The following is a 16,759-nucleotide window of genomic DNA, read 5'->3' on the forward strand; positions in this document are numbered from 1 at the left end:
AGTATATTGATTTTAAATGTGACAGGGGCTTCTCCGAGCTCGCCGCTGCGAACAACAAGTATTAAGTGGGTCAATATAAAGCAACTCGTTCAATGCTCGTCGTCGGATTGAGGTTTATAAAGAGGAGCTTGCGCGAATGTTCCCTGATGCGCATTGAAAACAAAACCATTAGCATGTTTCAGTTTTGTCATTAGAATCCCCTGTACACATATGCGCTTTAATCGCGTTTAATTAACATTGATTGATAACCTCTCGCTTATAGGTGTACCTAAAGTGAGGTAAACGAGTTATATAAAAAAATTTCGAAAAGAAATTGGCTCTATATATTACTTACAGCAGCCCCTGAAAAATCTCAATTAGCGCCAACAAGTCTTGACACGATTTCTCGAACGTGGCGCGCGTTACACACATGAAAAACGAGCTTTTTCAAATTCAGTTTATTCCGCGCGCAGTTTACGCAGCGTATATGTAATAACACCTATAGAGCAATTGCGCTCGCACGTACGGTAATATTCAGGACGTACATACATATGTGTGCGTGATGTAATATAACGGTGTAGATACATCGTATCGTGCACAGCCAACTCATATTCTGCAATCCGTGTACACATCTTGTAGAGAATTTAATCGCGGCGCGATTTGAACAAGCTGTGCGCCTGATGCAAACTGCGTAATTTATTCGTATACGTCCCGCGAAGTTTACGGTGAGATATGATGAGAATTCATTTCTATGCCTCTCGCTGTCGCTTATAAAAAAGTGTATACATATACTTTCCCTAAAACTCGGAGGAAAGCCTATTACTACGTATATAGAAATACAGCTCCGTCAATTCTCACAAACAGGCTGTTCGCGCACAATAAGAGCAAGCTAAACGGGGACATGATAAACGAATAAATATAAAAGCCGCGCGAGATATATATTATATAGAAGAGAACCGGGGGTCGACCAAGCGTACGCTATCGACGGGTCCGATCTGCCGCTCGTAAACTCCATTATTTCATCGCGAGTTTTTCACGGTCGACTCTGTCCTATATGTCTCTTTCTCTCCGCCCCTTATACCCTCTTTCTGCGACCGCGTCTTCATCCAGCGATGCTCGCGATCGATCGGGGTGTCGTACCGCCGCAGCGGTGAACGCGACTTCGTAATACACATAGATAAGAGAGATATGATGTTGCATAAAATTCGGAAAAGTTTTATCTCATGAAAAATTTTAGGGCTGACTACAAGGAGCCAATACACAGAGGCCGCTACGAAAAGGAAGCATACATAAGTATATAATATAAAGGCAGAATCGAAGGGAAAGCACAAAGCCGAGCGAGCAAGAGAGCAAACGGTACGATACGACACACGGGCAGATCGTCCGCGGCGATAAGTCATACACACTGTACCAGCGCGTCTAGCACTTGCGGAGATGCGAAAGCGAACCCTCGAGGGAGAGACGGCGCAAACGTATACAGCTGGCGCAGTGTCACGCGCTCTCCCTGGTCGCACTCACACACACACACGGACGCGCGCACACGACGAAAGCCGAGTCTTTACAAATATCCGCTGATCGATGCGCGATAAGCCGAGATATCACCCCGAGCGCCAGAGCCTCTCCCGCTTTCACACACACATGCGCGAGCGAAGCTCTCTCTGACGTATAGCGTATAGTGCGCATATAGTGGAGAAGATAGGTCGTCCTGAAAGTGTAGGAGCGAGCGAGGCACGAAGCGTTATATCGAGCGTTCCACTTCGGTGCCACTTAAAGCGCTATAAAGGCCGAGTGGGAGAGAGCGTGTACATGACTTGCCGACGGAAGCTCATCCTCTCCGACGCCGCCGCCGTCAGGCTGCAGCCACTAGAGCGTCTTACTTTCCGCGCGCCTACCCCCTCTCGCTTTTATATGACACTCTCGAGTCAACCCCTACTGTGAGCCTTGTGTATTATATATCTAGATGTGGGCACGTACGCGTACATATAGGTATATATACATCATAGGAGAGCTGTATATACGCGCACTTGCGGAGGCGGGCGGGAGAGCTCCGCAGTCGAGCCGTGAATTTTCGCGGCCGGCTTATATACTAGTAGACTCGTCGAGCTTTGCGGTGCTGGTGGCACAGCGTGTACGTGTGTAGGGGTGGATGTACGATGCATTGGAGCGTTACATTCGAGTCGTTAATGATTGTGGATTGGATTTTGAATTAGGGGGACTTTTGTTGCGCGAGATTTTTTTATTCGATCAGTAGATAAATTGTCGGGGCATAGCAAGACGGTCTTCTTATTTTTTTCCCAACCATTCGCATCACGCATTGCAAATGTGTAAGTTTCAGACCAAGCTACTATATAATATACCAAAACCTGCGCATTCCCAGAGTCAAACAGACGGCGCGACAAACTTCACAGTATAGCGCCGCAGCAGCATCAGAAAGGTTATACCGTAACAGCGCCAGGAAAGCGAACATAGGGCACTTTTTTTCTAATAGGAAGATGTAAGTGCGAGAGAGAAAACCTTTCCCTCCCTCAGTTCCTTTTCGACCCCCACCACTCAAAGTTTGACGGACTCAAAGTAGTCCTATTAGAAAAAAAAGGTGTCGACTTATGGCTGAAAATTATGACGTGTAGCGTCTCGGCCCGGGCTGTTCATACTAGAAAAAAATTCATATATCTAAAATTTGATAAATTCAATAAAATGCACAATGAATAAAATTAATAACGTAAGTTATATATTGCTAAAAAATGAATGTCAACAAATTTTGAATGGAAAAAATCGGATTAAAGTTGCTCTACATCATAGTTTTATTAAATTATTTTTAATATTCATTATGTAACACTTTATCATTATCAAAAAATATAGGCTTATTTTCCTAAATTTATGAACAAGTAAAAATTAGTTGAAGCGTCAAAAGCATGATTAAAATTTTGTAACAATTATTTTTAGTTTGCAAGAACATTATTTAAATTTACTTTAAATAAAAATTAAGGTATGTATTTTGCACTTATTTTTCTCCTATAATATTGAATATCAATTATACCTTACATTTATTACATGATGTAAAACTATTTTAATCCGATTTTTTCCGTTAAAATTTTGTTGACTTTTAATTTTTTAATATTACAAAAGTTAAACGATTATTTGCATTTACTATGAACAATTAAATTTACAAAATTTTGGATAAGTTATTTTTTTAAGTGTGGAAGGTCCGGGCTGAGGCGATACACGTGTGATTTACAGCCAGGATCGGGGCCCTTTTTTTCTAGGATTACTTCGTCTTCGAAGCTTCGATCATAGCCTAGCAAACGTCGAAAAGTGGGGGTCGAAAAGGAATTGAGGGAGGGCAGCTATGTTCACTTTCCTCGCTCTGTTACGGTATACCATACACACACCCGCGCGCACAGTAGTGCTACTGCTGCGCATCACAGAAGGGTAATACGAGTAGCAGCAGCCTAGTATACGACGACGCTGGCGGGAATATCTCTCTCATCTCTCGGGCTTTTCGTTTTCAAGCGGCTTTCCGGCCGCTGCACCCCAAGCGGTTATTATCACTTTGCCCTTTCCTGCACTCGCCTACTACTCGCTCTCTCTCTCCTTTGCTTTATACACCCGCTTGTACGTACGTGTATATACATCTACTCTGCAGTGGTATACAGCGCGTGTACAGCCCCCGGAGCGAGCTCGGGTGTACTCGGTGACACTTAATCTCGACTCGTTCTCTCCGGCGCGCGATGCGCACACGCGAGGGGCCGAACGAACTTATGCTCCTACTGCCTCACGTATGCGTGTGTGTGTGTGTATGTGTGTGTATGGGTGGGTGGGTGGGTGTGCGCAGGAGGGAAAATGTACACGGAGGCAAAAACGAGGGCCGACGACGAGAGGGTGGAAAGTGCCTCGCAACGCTCCTGAGAGATGGATAATGAGAGATAGAGTGGGTGGGAGGAAGTGAGAGAAGATTGGAAAGTCACGAGGGGAGACTGGCTCTGGCTTTCTGCCTGGCAGTTTCATATACACTGTGATATACAAGCACGGGTATACATATACGGTTTGTTGGCTGACGTATATAGAAGAAATACCAAGAGACATCGCGCCTCGTGCGTATTTTTCGGGATGTGAAAAAAAAGCAATTCGGATCGGTTTACATCACAACTTCATCATCAGATTCAGATCGTTATCGCGCGGGCTAAAGTACGCCTTTTGGAATCCGATAGCCGGAGCGAATTCACGCTGCTCTACTTCTGCACGCGGACTGCGGGGCTGTTAATAATGCATTCGTACCGCATGATTACCCGAATTCTTACCGATCGATATTGCGCGGAGCCGTGTGTGTGTGTGTTATATTCGTACGATGATCGTATATAGAAGAAATACCAAGAGACATCGCGCCTCGTGCGTATTTTTCGGGATGTGAAAAAAAAGCAATTCGGATCGGTTTACATCACAACTTCATCATCAGATTCAGATCGTTATCGCGCGTGTGTGTGTGTTATATTCGTACGATGATCGTATCGACGATTGTACACATCAGGTATATATTTATATACACGAATTCTTTTTACACATTACTAATATATATACACGCCGGCTTATCCTACGCGATCCGATTCGAATTAGCCGACGAACGCGGCCCGATAACGCGAGCTATTGTCGAGTCACACAAAAAACCAGGAATTCGTGTTAGGCCGCGCGGCAGTGAGAAACGCGCAGGGGTCATTATCAATCGATAAAGAAATTCAATGTTATGCTTACAATCTTTATCACACATCCGCGCGTGCGCACGCGACTTTTTTCCTTTATATATAGGTATAAGCAAAAACAAAAACAAATCAATGATATATATATAAGGAGCTTTCCCTCTCCCCCATTTATTAACAATAAGACTATACAGCCGCATCATCCTCGGCGGGAATAAAAGAGCCCTGGGGAGCATCAGGCGATTACGTCCTCCTCCCGTCGCGTGCCATATAGCATGAAAAAAGATGCGAAAAAAATCCCGAGAACATAAAGAGAGAATAAGAGCCGGAGTGCGCGCATTATACTCGATAACGCGCGCACGAGAGCTGCCGCGTATGTATACCTATATATGTGCTGCAACAGAAAAGAAGGGTGAAGAGAGAGAAAGAGCGCGCATGTATAGGTACGAGCGTCGAGAGTAATGGAGGCGCGCGAAAGACGTCTGCTTCCCTCTCGTCGGCTCTGGAGGACGTAAATTCGTAAGTACGTGAGTGCGAGCGGTAGTACGAGAGAGCAGGGGGCGGAGAGTGAAAAGAGACGAGATAAGCGGGAGAAAGAGACTACTGCTGCAGCCGCGAAGAAGACTCTCGTCTCGTGCGCTGCAACGAGTGCGAGTGAAAGGGAATCGGTGCGCTGTTAAGTGGCGCCTGTATGAACCGCTGTATATTCCCTCGTTTCGCGCGAAATATCATTAGGTTCCGCCACACGCCCCCTATACCGATGCAGGTCTATATATGACAACAGGATTGCTTATATCTGCAGTCGAAATGGTTCATTAACGACGGCTGAAAACTGCAATTTTGTGGAGTATTTTTTTATTTATAATTCTAGTTGTGGACGCGCTAGTAGCTCTCATTTTATTTATCCTCTGCAGTGTATTGCTCTCGATGAGAAAAATGATCCCATTTTCTCCGGCAAGAGTCTGCACTTCCCACCGAGAGAAAATAACAATTCAAACCGATCGAGCGGACAAAGGGCGTATATGGCGTGTATATACAGCGGCGTATAAAAATAACCGCAAAGAAAAATGGAGAAAAACGGACCGAGGCTAACAAAAGGGAAAATATGAGCTTCGAGCGGAGAGAGAATAGGAGGTCTGCGGAGATAACGCAGTAGCAGCAGTTTGTCGACATAGGAGTTACTTCGCAAGTATATCAGGTGCGGGTGCGTACTATATAAGTGAAAAAAACGTCCTCTTCTCCGGTGAGATAGCAGCTGGAGACGCGAAAAAAATGAGTCTGCCCGACTCTGCAGCTGTATATATGGCTCCGGGCGAAGTTAGCGCCGCGTCGAGGCCGAGAGTGAAGATGAGAAGACGAATGAATGCGGAGGACTATGCTGCGCCGCGAGGCCATGTCGAGAAGCAGTATAGAAATGGAAAGCCCAGATTGGCTTTGTGATGTTATGTACAAGTGGTTCAAAAGATTCTGAAAGCTCAGTGAATGGTAGTTTTTGGCTCATATACAGGTCTGTTCAAGTATCATTGGAAAAAAAAGTTCTATATGTAGTACAAAAGAGTGTATACAGCTGATTTTTATGCAAGATAAACTATAAGAAAGGCCTGTTTTTACAACTCAAGCCATTATTGGTATATTCAAGCGTGAGTCGGAGCAACAGAGAAAACAGGTCGCTGCCATACCTATATATCAGCCTGGTTGAACTCTGGTGAGAATAGGCTGGGTGCGTCCGGTTGGAGGGGAGGGCTGGCGCTGATGGCAATTTTAACACGCAGTCTTATGAGACCGGGGGGAGGGGTAAAGGGCTCGTTATCAAGAGACTTATTCTTTAAAGACTGATCGAACAAAGACAATAGAAATCACTCTACAACGTGTAATCTAGATAGGGCTTCATAGTTTTCACTCGAAGGCGAGTCATTCTATGAATTACTCTTTTTTAGAGTGAAAAAATCATTCGAACAGATTTAGAGAGCTCAATGTGCATAACTGCAAGCAGTTAGGAACCTTTATTTTCAACTAAATTAATGAAAAGTGACGGATTCCATGGTTCAAGAGTACGAAGCGTGGGTAGGACGACGCCGTGTACACTGCGCGTGAATTGATCCACGGTATTATTACTGTCGCCATGACTGTCGCTATGACAGCTACATGAAAACTCCTCCTTTGTTGACTATGGCCATGTGGTTTTTTTGTGACGGTCAGATTTGGTAGCAATACCGTGGATCAATTCACGCGCAGTGTACTTTACTTCTCTCAGCGGCCACTAGTCACTAGCACCATAGAGCCCCCCCCCCTCCTCAGCCTTTCAGTATTTAAGCCTAGCGTTCAAGCTTGAGCACATCAGTTGCTTACTTGCATCAACAGAGTCAAGAGCTCTCGACAGTGCCAAAATAATCTTTGAGTTGAAGCCGCACTGTAAGGCACTTTCGCGCCGTTGCGAGAGCCCGCGTTGAGCGGCACGGGCGTGAGCGCTCGAGTTCCCCCTCTCCCCGGCGACCGAACGGTCTGGACGGCAGCAGCCACGGACACGCTTCCCGGCGACCGATGAGTCTGGAAGGCCGATTGGCCCCGCAATCATCGCATCGAAGTGCAATCATCGTCGCACGAAACAGCAACGTAGACGGGCGCGTGCGGAAGTTACTCGTGATCGCACACTCGTCTTCGTGCCTATAACCTCTCCTGACGAAGCCCACGGAGACTCGCCTATCGTCCAGGTTCGCATCAAGATCGTGGTGGTAGATCCCGTCAAGGCGTCGCCTTCGGTCGAGCCACCGCCCGAACTCATTAACTTCGAAGTACCAAGGCCAACATCTCCACTACCGACGCCTGAGGAAGTCTTCAAGACGATCCCGGACATCGACACGGGGTGCATCACCTTGTGCGCTTCCCCCGACGAGGACGAGTCTGAAGAGTTGGACCTGATAGGGATAACGCGCACGCGTACTCGGCCCAGTATCATCGTGCCCTCCGTTCGTGCGTCTTTAGCGGAGACACCCCGAATCACTCGATTCAAGAAGCCGCGATCCAACAACATGTCGCAGAGGGACCCTCGTATAATTCACAAGGCCAAGAGGCGGGTGCTCCTCATTTCCCCGTGCACTAAGTTTAACATTATTATTGAATTTATCAAGCAAAATAAACTCAATCGATTTTAGAGTAAAAATATCAGTATTTATTATATCAAAAGGAATACAAGTTGTAAGAAAAATGTTGGCGCAGAGCAGACTCGAGAGACAGAGGTCTTTCCTCGTCGAGTGCTAGGGCTGAACTGAGGGCTACAGTCTGCAGAGGGCTGCATACGCAGAGGACTGCAGCTTAGATGCATATTTCGCCTGCATATAAAAAAAGGTCCGGAAGCATTTTATTGCACATCTGGACACATCCTAATCCGCGGACCGGGGACGGCGCGTCTCGAAACGGTCAGCGGGAGAAAGGTTTATTGCATTACCTGGGTGTGGGGTTTTTCCCTTAATAGCAAAATGCTTAAAATATAAAGCCGTGCTCGTGCACGTATTTCTCAACAATTATTAAAGCGCACGAGTTACCCAAGGCCTCAGCGAGGAAACAGCGCTGATAACTTCCCTTCGATTTTAGAAAATCGGCCCTTTTCAGAGCCACCAACAAATTAACATAGAGAAACTTCTCGTTTTCCCTCCTACCGACCGTCTAACTTGCGTATCAGAGTTTGCAGACTGACAGTTCAAGTAACAATATTTTAACAATTTCAGAAGAAATGACGCAAACAGTGGATTCAACAAACGAGACTCCCAACACTGAAATAAACAACAATCGTAACGGGATAAAACGGCCCAGGACCGATGGCGTTGAGGTATTTGAAGGGAAGACTAAGAAAATGAAAACTTCTGGAGAGAAGCGCGAGCAACAAGTCCGATCGGACAAAGTTCATACGTCTAAAAAAAATTCACCGTCGCATCCTATAGACGTCAGCGTATCAACCTTAAGTGCCTCCACGCCTGAGCGGTTATCTCGTGATTACGCAGCAAGCTGGAAGCCCAGCACATCCGATGAGGCGACAGATGAACCTCTGGATTTATCTGTAGCCAAAAGGGACTCGGAGACTCGTAAGTTGTAAAAACTTTTTAAATTCATCCATATTTTACACAACTCTTTTCTTAATAAATGAAAATGATTAACTTTTTTTCTTCAGTTACCAGAAAGACGGCACAGGAACCGTTCGTCGAAACCGTGACAAGTTTTTGCAATTGACTGCACCACGATATTGGCGCACCACTCAAAACGAAGACATAACCGCTTCGCGATTTGCGAGTCTCTACGCATCCGGCAAAATCAGCGTCAGTGAAGCCCGAAATTTCTAGCGAGCTCCCACTGTCTCCGAAAACTAATCCGTAGTCGCGCGTTTTAGTTAAATAACGCATAATTTTCTTAACTGCTTGCCAGTGCGATTCACCGTAGCAGCTAAGAAACTGGCTCGCGTAATTAACTGCATATTCAATGTCCGGACGACATACCCGCGCCGCGAACAATAACGATCCTATTGCCTCTCTATAAGGTATTTTAGGGTCGATCGGTCCTGTATGTTTTAGCAAAAACATACCTGGTTCAGCAGGTACACTGGAAGAGTTCGCTTCATGCATATTGAATCTTTTTAGAACTTTTTCAATGTAACCTGACTGATTAATCTTTATGAGGCGTCGAGCGCGATCGCGTTTAATTTCAAAACCGAGAAATTCATCTGCCCGACCAAAAGTTATTTTTAAGTTACTCTGCAGATGTTCAAGCACACTCATAATCGCACTCTCGCTCTCACTCATAAGCAAACCATCATCCACATATACCGCGAGATACACATCCAAACCTTGCACTTGTCCTACGAACACGCACTTATCACTTGTGATATTCACGAGATTAAATTCCTTGAGAAATCTCGTGAATTTCTCGTTCCAGCACTTCGGTGCTTGCTTCAGTCCGTAGAGGCTTCGATGTAGTTTGAGTACTGCATTCGGCTGGTTCTTGTCCTTGTAACCTGGTGGCTGCTCGATGTAGATTTCTTCTTGAAGTTCGCCGTTCAAGAATGCAGTCTTGACGTCGAACTTCATTATCTCGTAGTCGCATTTTGCAGCTATTGCGAGAAGTATCCTAATCGATTCATAGCGAGCAACTGGCGCAAAAGTGTCGAAGTAATCAATTCCTTCGCGTTGCCTGAAACCTTTTGCTACGAGTCTTGCTTTATATCTCGTTGCATTACCAGTTGCGTCACTTTTTACGGTGTAAACCCATTTGCAACCTATAGCTTGCTTACCTTTGGGCAAAGTGCTCAGTGTCCATGTGTTGTTCTCTCGAAGGGATTGCATTTCCTCGTCCATGGCACACTCCCACTTGCTAGCATTTTCGCTTGATGTAGCTTCGTCAAAAGTCATCTCTTTTACATCGGCGAGGTAAGCGATAGGCACGCCATATCGGTCTGGTGCTTGGATTCGACGTCTGTCGCGCAGCTGTCGTCCTTCTTGAGCATCTTTTTCGGCGGCTGCAGACTCAATGTCAGGGGCGATTTGATCAGCTGGCATGTCTGGATCAATCATTTGATCTGCGTTATTATCAATGCGCGGTTCAGCTGGCTCTTCTTCTTCATCCTCAAAACCAAACACAATCTTGAAGGTACCTGGCTCGGCGTCGTCCTCGGTCCTCGGTGCATCGCTCTCGTTGAAAGTAACGTCGCTGCTTATGTTAATCTTCTGAGACGCTTCGTCCCAAAGGCGGTAATTAGACGAATCCCCGCCATAACCGACAAAGATGACCGGCTTGCTTTTCCGATCGAACTTATGGCGCTTTTCTTTAGGTACGTTCAGGTATGCGACCGATCCAAAAACTCTGAAGTGTTTTATCGCGGGCGGCCGCTTAAACCATTTTTCGAATGGAGTGCGCATCTCTCCGGGCTTAGAGATTACTCTGTTCAGCAGGTAACAAGCCGCGTTTATTGCTTCTGGCCATAGCTTAATCTGCACCTTTTTTGCATGCAGCATCGAACGTGCGCTCTCGACGAGTGTACGGATCTCGCGCTCGGCGCGTCCGTTTTGTTCGTGTATATAGGGGGCCGAAAATTCGCTTATGATACCTTTTTCTTTGAGGAAATTCTGCATTTTCTCGCAGGTATACTCGGTGCCGTTATCCGTGTGGAGTACTTTTATTTTCGTCCCTAGCTGCGTTGACACGAACGCCTCGAATGTCTTAAAGCGGTCGAACACTTCCGATTTATGGCGCAGGAAATAAACCTTTCTGAAGCTCGTATTCTCATCTTTGAACACGATAAAAAAACGTGTGCCGCTTGGGGACTGCACATTTACGGGCCCACAGACATCGCTGTGTATCTTTTCTCCTGGGCCGTAATTACTCTCAGATGCGCTGCTCGGATGCGGTCTTCGGGTCTGCTTGCCTAGCACACACCCCTCACAAAACTCGAAATTTTCCTTGGAAATTCCGTCGATGCCAAGCCGTTCGCACGTTTGCTTAACAGTTCGAACGTTCACGTGGCCCATCCGTGCATGCCACAAATTTAGCGTGCCTTGTCCATCTGCTCGTACAGCATTGCACTCAGTGGACATTTTTACCTTGAACAGCATGCGGAATATATTGCCTTGAGAGATTCCCCGTGCGATGAGATTCCCTTGCTTATCACGAATCTCACAACCCTTATTATCAGAGGTAAATTTCAAGCCTTTTCTATTTACTGATCCGACAGAAAACAGATTACAGCCAAGATCGGGCACGTAGAGCACATCTCTTAATTCACGCTCATATAAAACTCCATTAAGCCTTTCTTGGATTATAATTGTACCTACTCCGGGCGCGTCGATGCAGCGATTATCGGCAACTTTCACTGCACTGCCTACTGGATTTGGCCTGATTTCAGAGAAAAATTCTTTCCGAAAAGTCATGTGTCTTCCGGCACCCGTGTCCGCAATGAAGTAGTCTCTGCCACTTTCTGTACTTATGCACTGGTACGAGGAAGTGATATCACAAACGAGCGCGGTCGTTCCTTTCACTGCTTTTGCACTATTATCGCTTCTCTCTGAATTTTTCTGTGGACACTCGCGTGCCCAATGGCCTTTTTCTTTGCACACTCCGCAGCGAGTTCTTTTCTTTAACTCTTCAATGTCTTTCTTGGAGCGCGTCTTCTTTTTCACATCACTTTTTGCTTCATTCAGCGATGCGTTTTTCACACGAAGCGCAAGCGTTGTCGCTTCTTTTTCGGCAAGCCGATTATCTTCCTTGATTAATCTGGCTATGAGCGTCTTTTGCGTCTGATCATTCTTGGGCGTGCATTCCCAAGCTACCGTGAAAAGTTCAAACTTTTCTGGCAGACTGCTGAGCAATTTCGATACGATAGCCTCCTCGGAAGGCTTCTTATCGATTTCATTTAACTTTTTCACAGTGCTCTCGAATCGCTCTAACTGCACTCTCACTGTCTCGTCCTCGGTAATGTGGAATGCATAAAATTTCTTCCAAGCAGCTTGCTTGGCGTCAGCACTTGTATCGCCGTACAATTCGCTCAACTTGTCCCACATTTCCTTCGCAGACGTACAGTTAATCAGGTTGCATCGTAGCTTCTGATTTATGGAGCACAATATTATCGTTTTCGCGCGCGATACCGATTTATTGTAAACTTTGAGTTCGGCGGTTTTATCCGCTCCTGGCTTCTTCTCCGTTTCGTCTACATAGCCGAATAGATCCTTACCTTCTAGCGCGATCTGCACTTCGAACTTCCACTGCGTGTAGTTGTTCGAACCTTCAAGCTTTGTAACTTCTAAGCTCTCTTTGTCAGACATCGTGACTGAAAAAGGATGCTTGCAATTAAACGGAGACACAAGTACACTAACACTTTTAATACTTTCTATTTGCTAAGCCAGCGTGGCTTGTCAATAAATACTGATGCGCAGTAGGAATCGTCCTGGGCCCATAACCTATTGAATTTATCAAGCAAAATAAACTCAATCGATTTTAGAGTAAAAATATCAGTATTTATTATATCAAAAGGAATACAAGTTGTAAGAAAAATGTTGGCGCAGAGCAGACTCGAGAGACAGAGGTCTTTCCTCGTCGAGTGCTAGGGCTGAACTGAGGGCTACAGTCTGCAGAGGGCTGCATACGCAGAGGACTGCAGCTTAGATGCATATTTCGCCTGCATATAAAAAAAGGTCCGGAAGCATTTTATTGCACATCTGGACACATCCTAATCCGCGGACCGGGGACGGCGCGTCTCGAAACGGTCAGCGGGAGAAAGGTTTATTGCATTACCTGGGTGTGGGGTTTTTCCCTTAATAGCAAAATGCTTAAAATATAAAGCCGTGCTCGTGCACGTATTTCTCAACAATTATTAAAGCGCACGAGTTACCCAAGGCCTCAGCGAGGAAACAGCGCTGATAACTTCCCTTCGATTTTAGAAAATCGGCCCTTTTCAGAGCCACCAACAAATTAACATAGAGAAACTTCTCGTTTTCCCTCCTACCGACCGTCTAACTTGCGTATCAGAGTTTGCAGACTGACAGTTCAAGTAACAATATTTTAACAATTTCAGAAGAAATGACGCAAACAGTGGATTCAACAAACGAGACTCCCAACACTGAAATAAACAACAATCGTAACGGGATAAAACGGCCCAGGACCGATGGCGTTGAGGTATTTGAAGGGAAGACTAAGAAAATGAAAACTTCTGGAGAGAAGCGCGAGCAACAAGTCCGATCGGACAAAGTTCATACGTCTAAAAAAAATTCACCGTCGCATCCTATAGACGTCAGCGTATCAACCTTAAGTGCCTCCACGCCTGAGCGGTTATCTCGTGATTACGCAGCAAGCTGGAAGCCCAGCACATCCGATGAGGCGACAGATGAACCTCTGGATTTATCTGTAGCCAAAAGGGACTCGGAGACTCGTAAGTTGTAAAAACTTTTTAAATTCATCCATATTTTACACAACTCTTTTCTTAATAAATGAAAATGATTAACTTTTTTTCTTCAGTTACCAGAAAGACGGCACAGGAACCGTTGGCCGACATTGAAAGATCGTTTCTCGGGATTCAGAGAAGTGGGTCGCACAACGTCCCTGATGAAGCCCTCGAATTTTGGCAGACAGTAAGCGCATGGTGGCAGAATTTATAGAATAGCGGCAGAATGAGCAAACTTGAAGAAGAAGAGAAGAATTGCGCGTAGTCCGTTGGCAAGGGCCCCCGAGGTTACCGCCGCCATAGAATACAGTAAACGAGAAAATATTCCGCCCTCCTATGAGATATTAGGAAATCCTGCGAGAAGAATCTGTAAAAATTTTGTGTAAAATTCTTTTGTAAGAATTCTCGTAGGAACTTTTTTAGTTGATAACGCGTTTTAAGCTAATTTTTATCTTGTATTAACGAAAACTGTTCGGACAAAGTTCAAACGTCTAAAAAAAAATTTACCGTCGCATCCCAGAGACGTCAGCGCATCAACCTCAAGTACCTCCACGCCTGAGCGGTTAGCTCGTAAGTTCGCAACAAGCAGGCGGCCTAGCACATCCGATGAGGCGACAGATCTCTGGACACCTCTGGATTTATCTGTAGGCAAATGGAACTCGGAGTATCGTAGGTTGTAAAAACTTTTTAAATTCATCCATATGTTATAAAACTCTTTTCTTAATAAATAAAAATGATTTCTTAATTGTCTTTTTTAAGCTAGCATACAAACTGCACGGGAATCGTTGGCCGACATTCGAATTTCCTTACGTAGAATTCAGACGAGCGGCCGCGTTTGTGATATATATATACATATAGACACACACACGCGTACGTATCTGACATAATTAGCGAATAGACCTTGTAACGCGATTGAAACGAAACTTTTTTAGTTGATAACGCATTTTAAGCTAATTTTTATCTTGTGTTAACGAAAACCAATCCCAGTTTTCACTTATGAAATAAAAAAGTATACATAAATAAAAAGAAACATTCATTTATACACCATAATACCAAGGGGCGCGATAGCGCCGTGTTGGCAAGAAAAAGTTCGAAGTTCGGTTTGAGACAACCCTGTAGGCAACCTGTATACTTTACAATTGGGTTTCCTAACCTTAAAAAAATCTCGATAGCATATAAATCATTAGTATTGCACGTACACGCAATCTGTTGGTATCAACTTGAAATATATTAACCTACTCTTGCATTTCTAAAAAGATTCATCCGAAAATATCACGTTATTAACTTAATATTGCAAGTTGAAAATTTACTCGGTATATTTCTTTTCGTTTAGAGTTTCTTCTCCCGATATTTTGCCTCCCCCGGTCACGTGACTTCCGGTGAGTTATGGATTATACGCCAGTGGTTACAAGCAGTTAATCTACTTTACATCCGTCTGCTACAAGGTGACGCGCGATTGTGCTTATATATAATGTAAATATAATAATGCCATACGATTATGTGAGAAGGCATTTCCGCATTTCCCGCGATATTAGAAACCAAGCTACGCTTTCCCGCTGCAAATGACGGCGGGCGAAGCGGCGCTTTTCCTCTTTCGCACAGCCGAGGTGCATCAGGGGAAAACTCCGAATTTCGAGCCTTGGCGGAACAGCCCGAAACCCTCCTAACGAACGGCGGCAGCAGTGTCCTAACCAGCCCGAGCCCGCAGGGGTCCATGGAGGAAGAAAAGCCGTCGGCCGAGAGCTTGGATAGATAAAAGAACCGACGCAAGCGACGGGGTTCAGTCTTGTCAGTCGTCAATTAAGAGATCAATTTTCAAATGTAAGCTCTAGACATTAAGTATTTCAATAAACAAACAGCGTAATAAGGCAGAATACTTTGCTTTTCAATGAAAATATTGTACAACTAATCCTTCATTACCACAATTATATATATGTGCGATGCGATCAATGTTTAAAGCAATAGTAGTTTGAGGTCTATCGAATAGACCAAGATTTCAAGGAGAATATGCTCCGTAAAAGATGTAAAATCTACCAAAAAAACTATTTTTAAAAGTAAAAACCTTGGCAAGAATTAAGACGAAAAATTAATATGAATGAAATCAACATTTTAAAACATCGAAACACGTGCGAGTATAGCTATATGCGGAAAAAGAGCCCGGTAAGTATTCACGTCGGGCACATGCACGAGTCGAGAGCCTTTTGTGCGCGCGCGAACGTGAATGAAAGGGACTGACCTTGATGACGATCGTCCGAAAATACAGAGTGCGTCACGCTGCACCCGTTCGGAAAACGTGTTTATTGGCTAATTGCATTAATCTTGCCAAGTGGCAGTTGCCATAAATCGCTGCAGCCGTTTTCGCCTCGATATGCGCGTGTATTCCCTTCAACAAAGGCATTTCGATTTTCCCTCCTCCCTCTCCGCGTCTATTTCGCAAACATTCGCGTTTGCATTTAACGCTCTGCTCTCTTTTTCGCGTCGCTTTTTTCGCCTCTCTGCGCTGCAGCGGCGGCGCTCGCTCGTGTTGGCTTTTTTTCGGACGGCTGGATTCGGAAAAATCGCCGGTGTTCGCCAGGTTTGTTTGTTATACGGGATGGTTTCGAGCTTTTTTCGAGCTAGAATCGCTGTAATTAATGCCACTGTACAGGGCGGTGCAGGCAACGATGTGCAATGGAAATGCAGCGTGTCGTTTGTTTTATACTGTCTTTTTTTAGTATTTAGTTTCCATTTTGATGAGCGATGCTGCAACTGAATTTAAATTTGTGATTGAATAGATATTTGCCTTTCGATCGCGTATCTATTTTTGTTCTCTTATACACGGAAAGAATTTTACAATAAAAATTACATAGAAATTAAGGTTCAAAATTACCGTGCTAGCATAGTAACGTAGGGACGCCCTCCATCTAGAGCACTTTTACTGCATCGGCACAGTAAAATTTTCGGTACTTTTTTATTTTTCTCCATATGCTCTATATTATGATATTTTGTTGTATACATGTTCGTGATTCGTAACGTCGTATTATTGATATATAAAGGGTTATTTGTATATGACACACTTTGAACCAAGAAATTCGTTGGATTCAACGAGTGTACATCAGGGTTAGATTTGGAGGTTATGGAAGCAGATGACGCACATGGCCGCGCATGAATTTCCTTTACAGCACAGTAAAAA

The 16,759-nt window shown here is 44.8% G+C and overlaps 1 protein-coding gene across 3 annotated transcripts; it reads left to right on the forward strand.

The window, feature by feature from the left end:
• The first annotated feature begins 639 nt into the window (after nucleotides 1-639).
• LOC103317546 lies at nucleotides 640-15,452 on the forward strand. Of its 3 annotated transcripts, XR_004226800.2 has the most exons (5): nucleotides 640-2,303; nucleotides 8,396-8,749; nucleotides 13,222-13,575; nucleotides 13,662-14,260; nucleotides 14,347-15,452. XR_004226800.2 is itself a non-coding variant. In XM_031924418.2 (3 exons), the coding sequence occupies exons 1-3, from the start codon at nucleotides 8,401-8,403 to the stop codon at nucleotides 13,799-13,801; spliced, it is 843 nt and encodes a 280-aa protein (XP_031780278.1). In that variant the 5' UTR covers nucleotides 7,755-8,400; the 3' UTR covers nucleotides 13,802-14,336. The 3 variants fall into 3 exon arrangements, 1 of the variants encoding a protein (XP_031780278.1); XR_004226801.2 differs by lacking the exon at nucleotides 640-2,303 and having other exon boundaries at nucleotides 7,755-8,749; nucleotides 14,351-15,452; XM_031924418.2 differs by lacking the exons at nucleotides 640-2,303; nucleotides 14,347-15,452 and having other exon boundaries at nucleotides 7,755-8,749; nucleotides 13,662-14,336.
• The last annotated feature ends 1,307 nt before the right edge of the window (nucleotides 15,453-16,759 follow it).

The sequence above is a fragment of the Nasonia vitripennis genome, chromosome 2, assembly GCF_009193385.2.
Source record: "Nasonia vitripennis strain AsymCx chromosome 2, Nvit_psr_1.1, whole genome shotgun sequence".
In the NCBI taxonomy this organism is placed as follows: domain Eukaryota; kingdom Metazoa; phylum Arthropoda; class Insecta; order Hymenoptera; family Pteromalidae; genus Nasonia; species Nasonia vitripennis.

Bases quoted from the DNA above. Each gene is read 5' to 3' on its own strand.
- LOC103317546 (XM_031924418.2), top strand. From the start codon at position 8,401: ATGACGCAAACAGTGGATTCAACAAACGAGACTCCCAACACTGAAATA. The intron at 8,750-13,221 runs GTAAGTTGTAAA...TAACAATTTCAG, and splicing joins CAAAAGGGACTCGGAGACTC to AAGAAATGACGCAAACAGTG. The intron at 13,576-13,661 runs GTAAGTTGTAAA...TTTTTTCTTCAG, and splicing joins CAAAAGGGACTCGGAGACTC to TTACCAGAAAGACGGCACAG.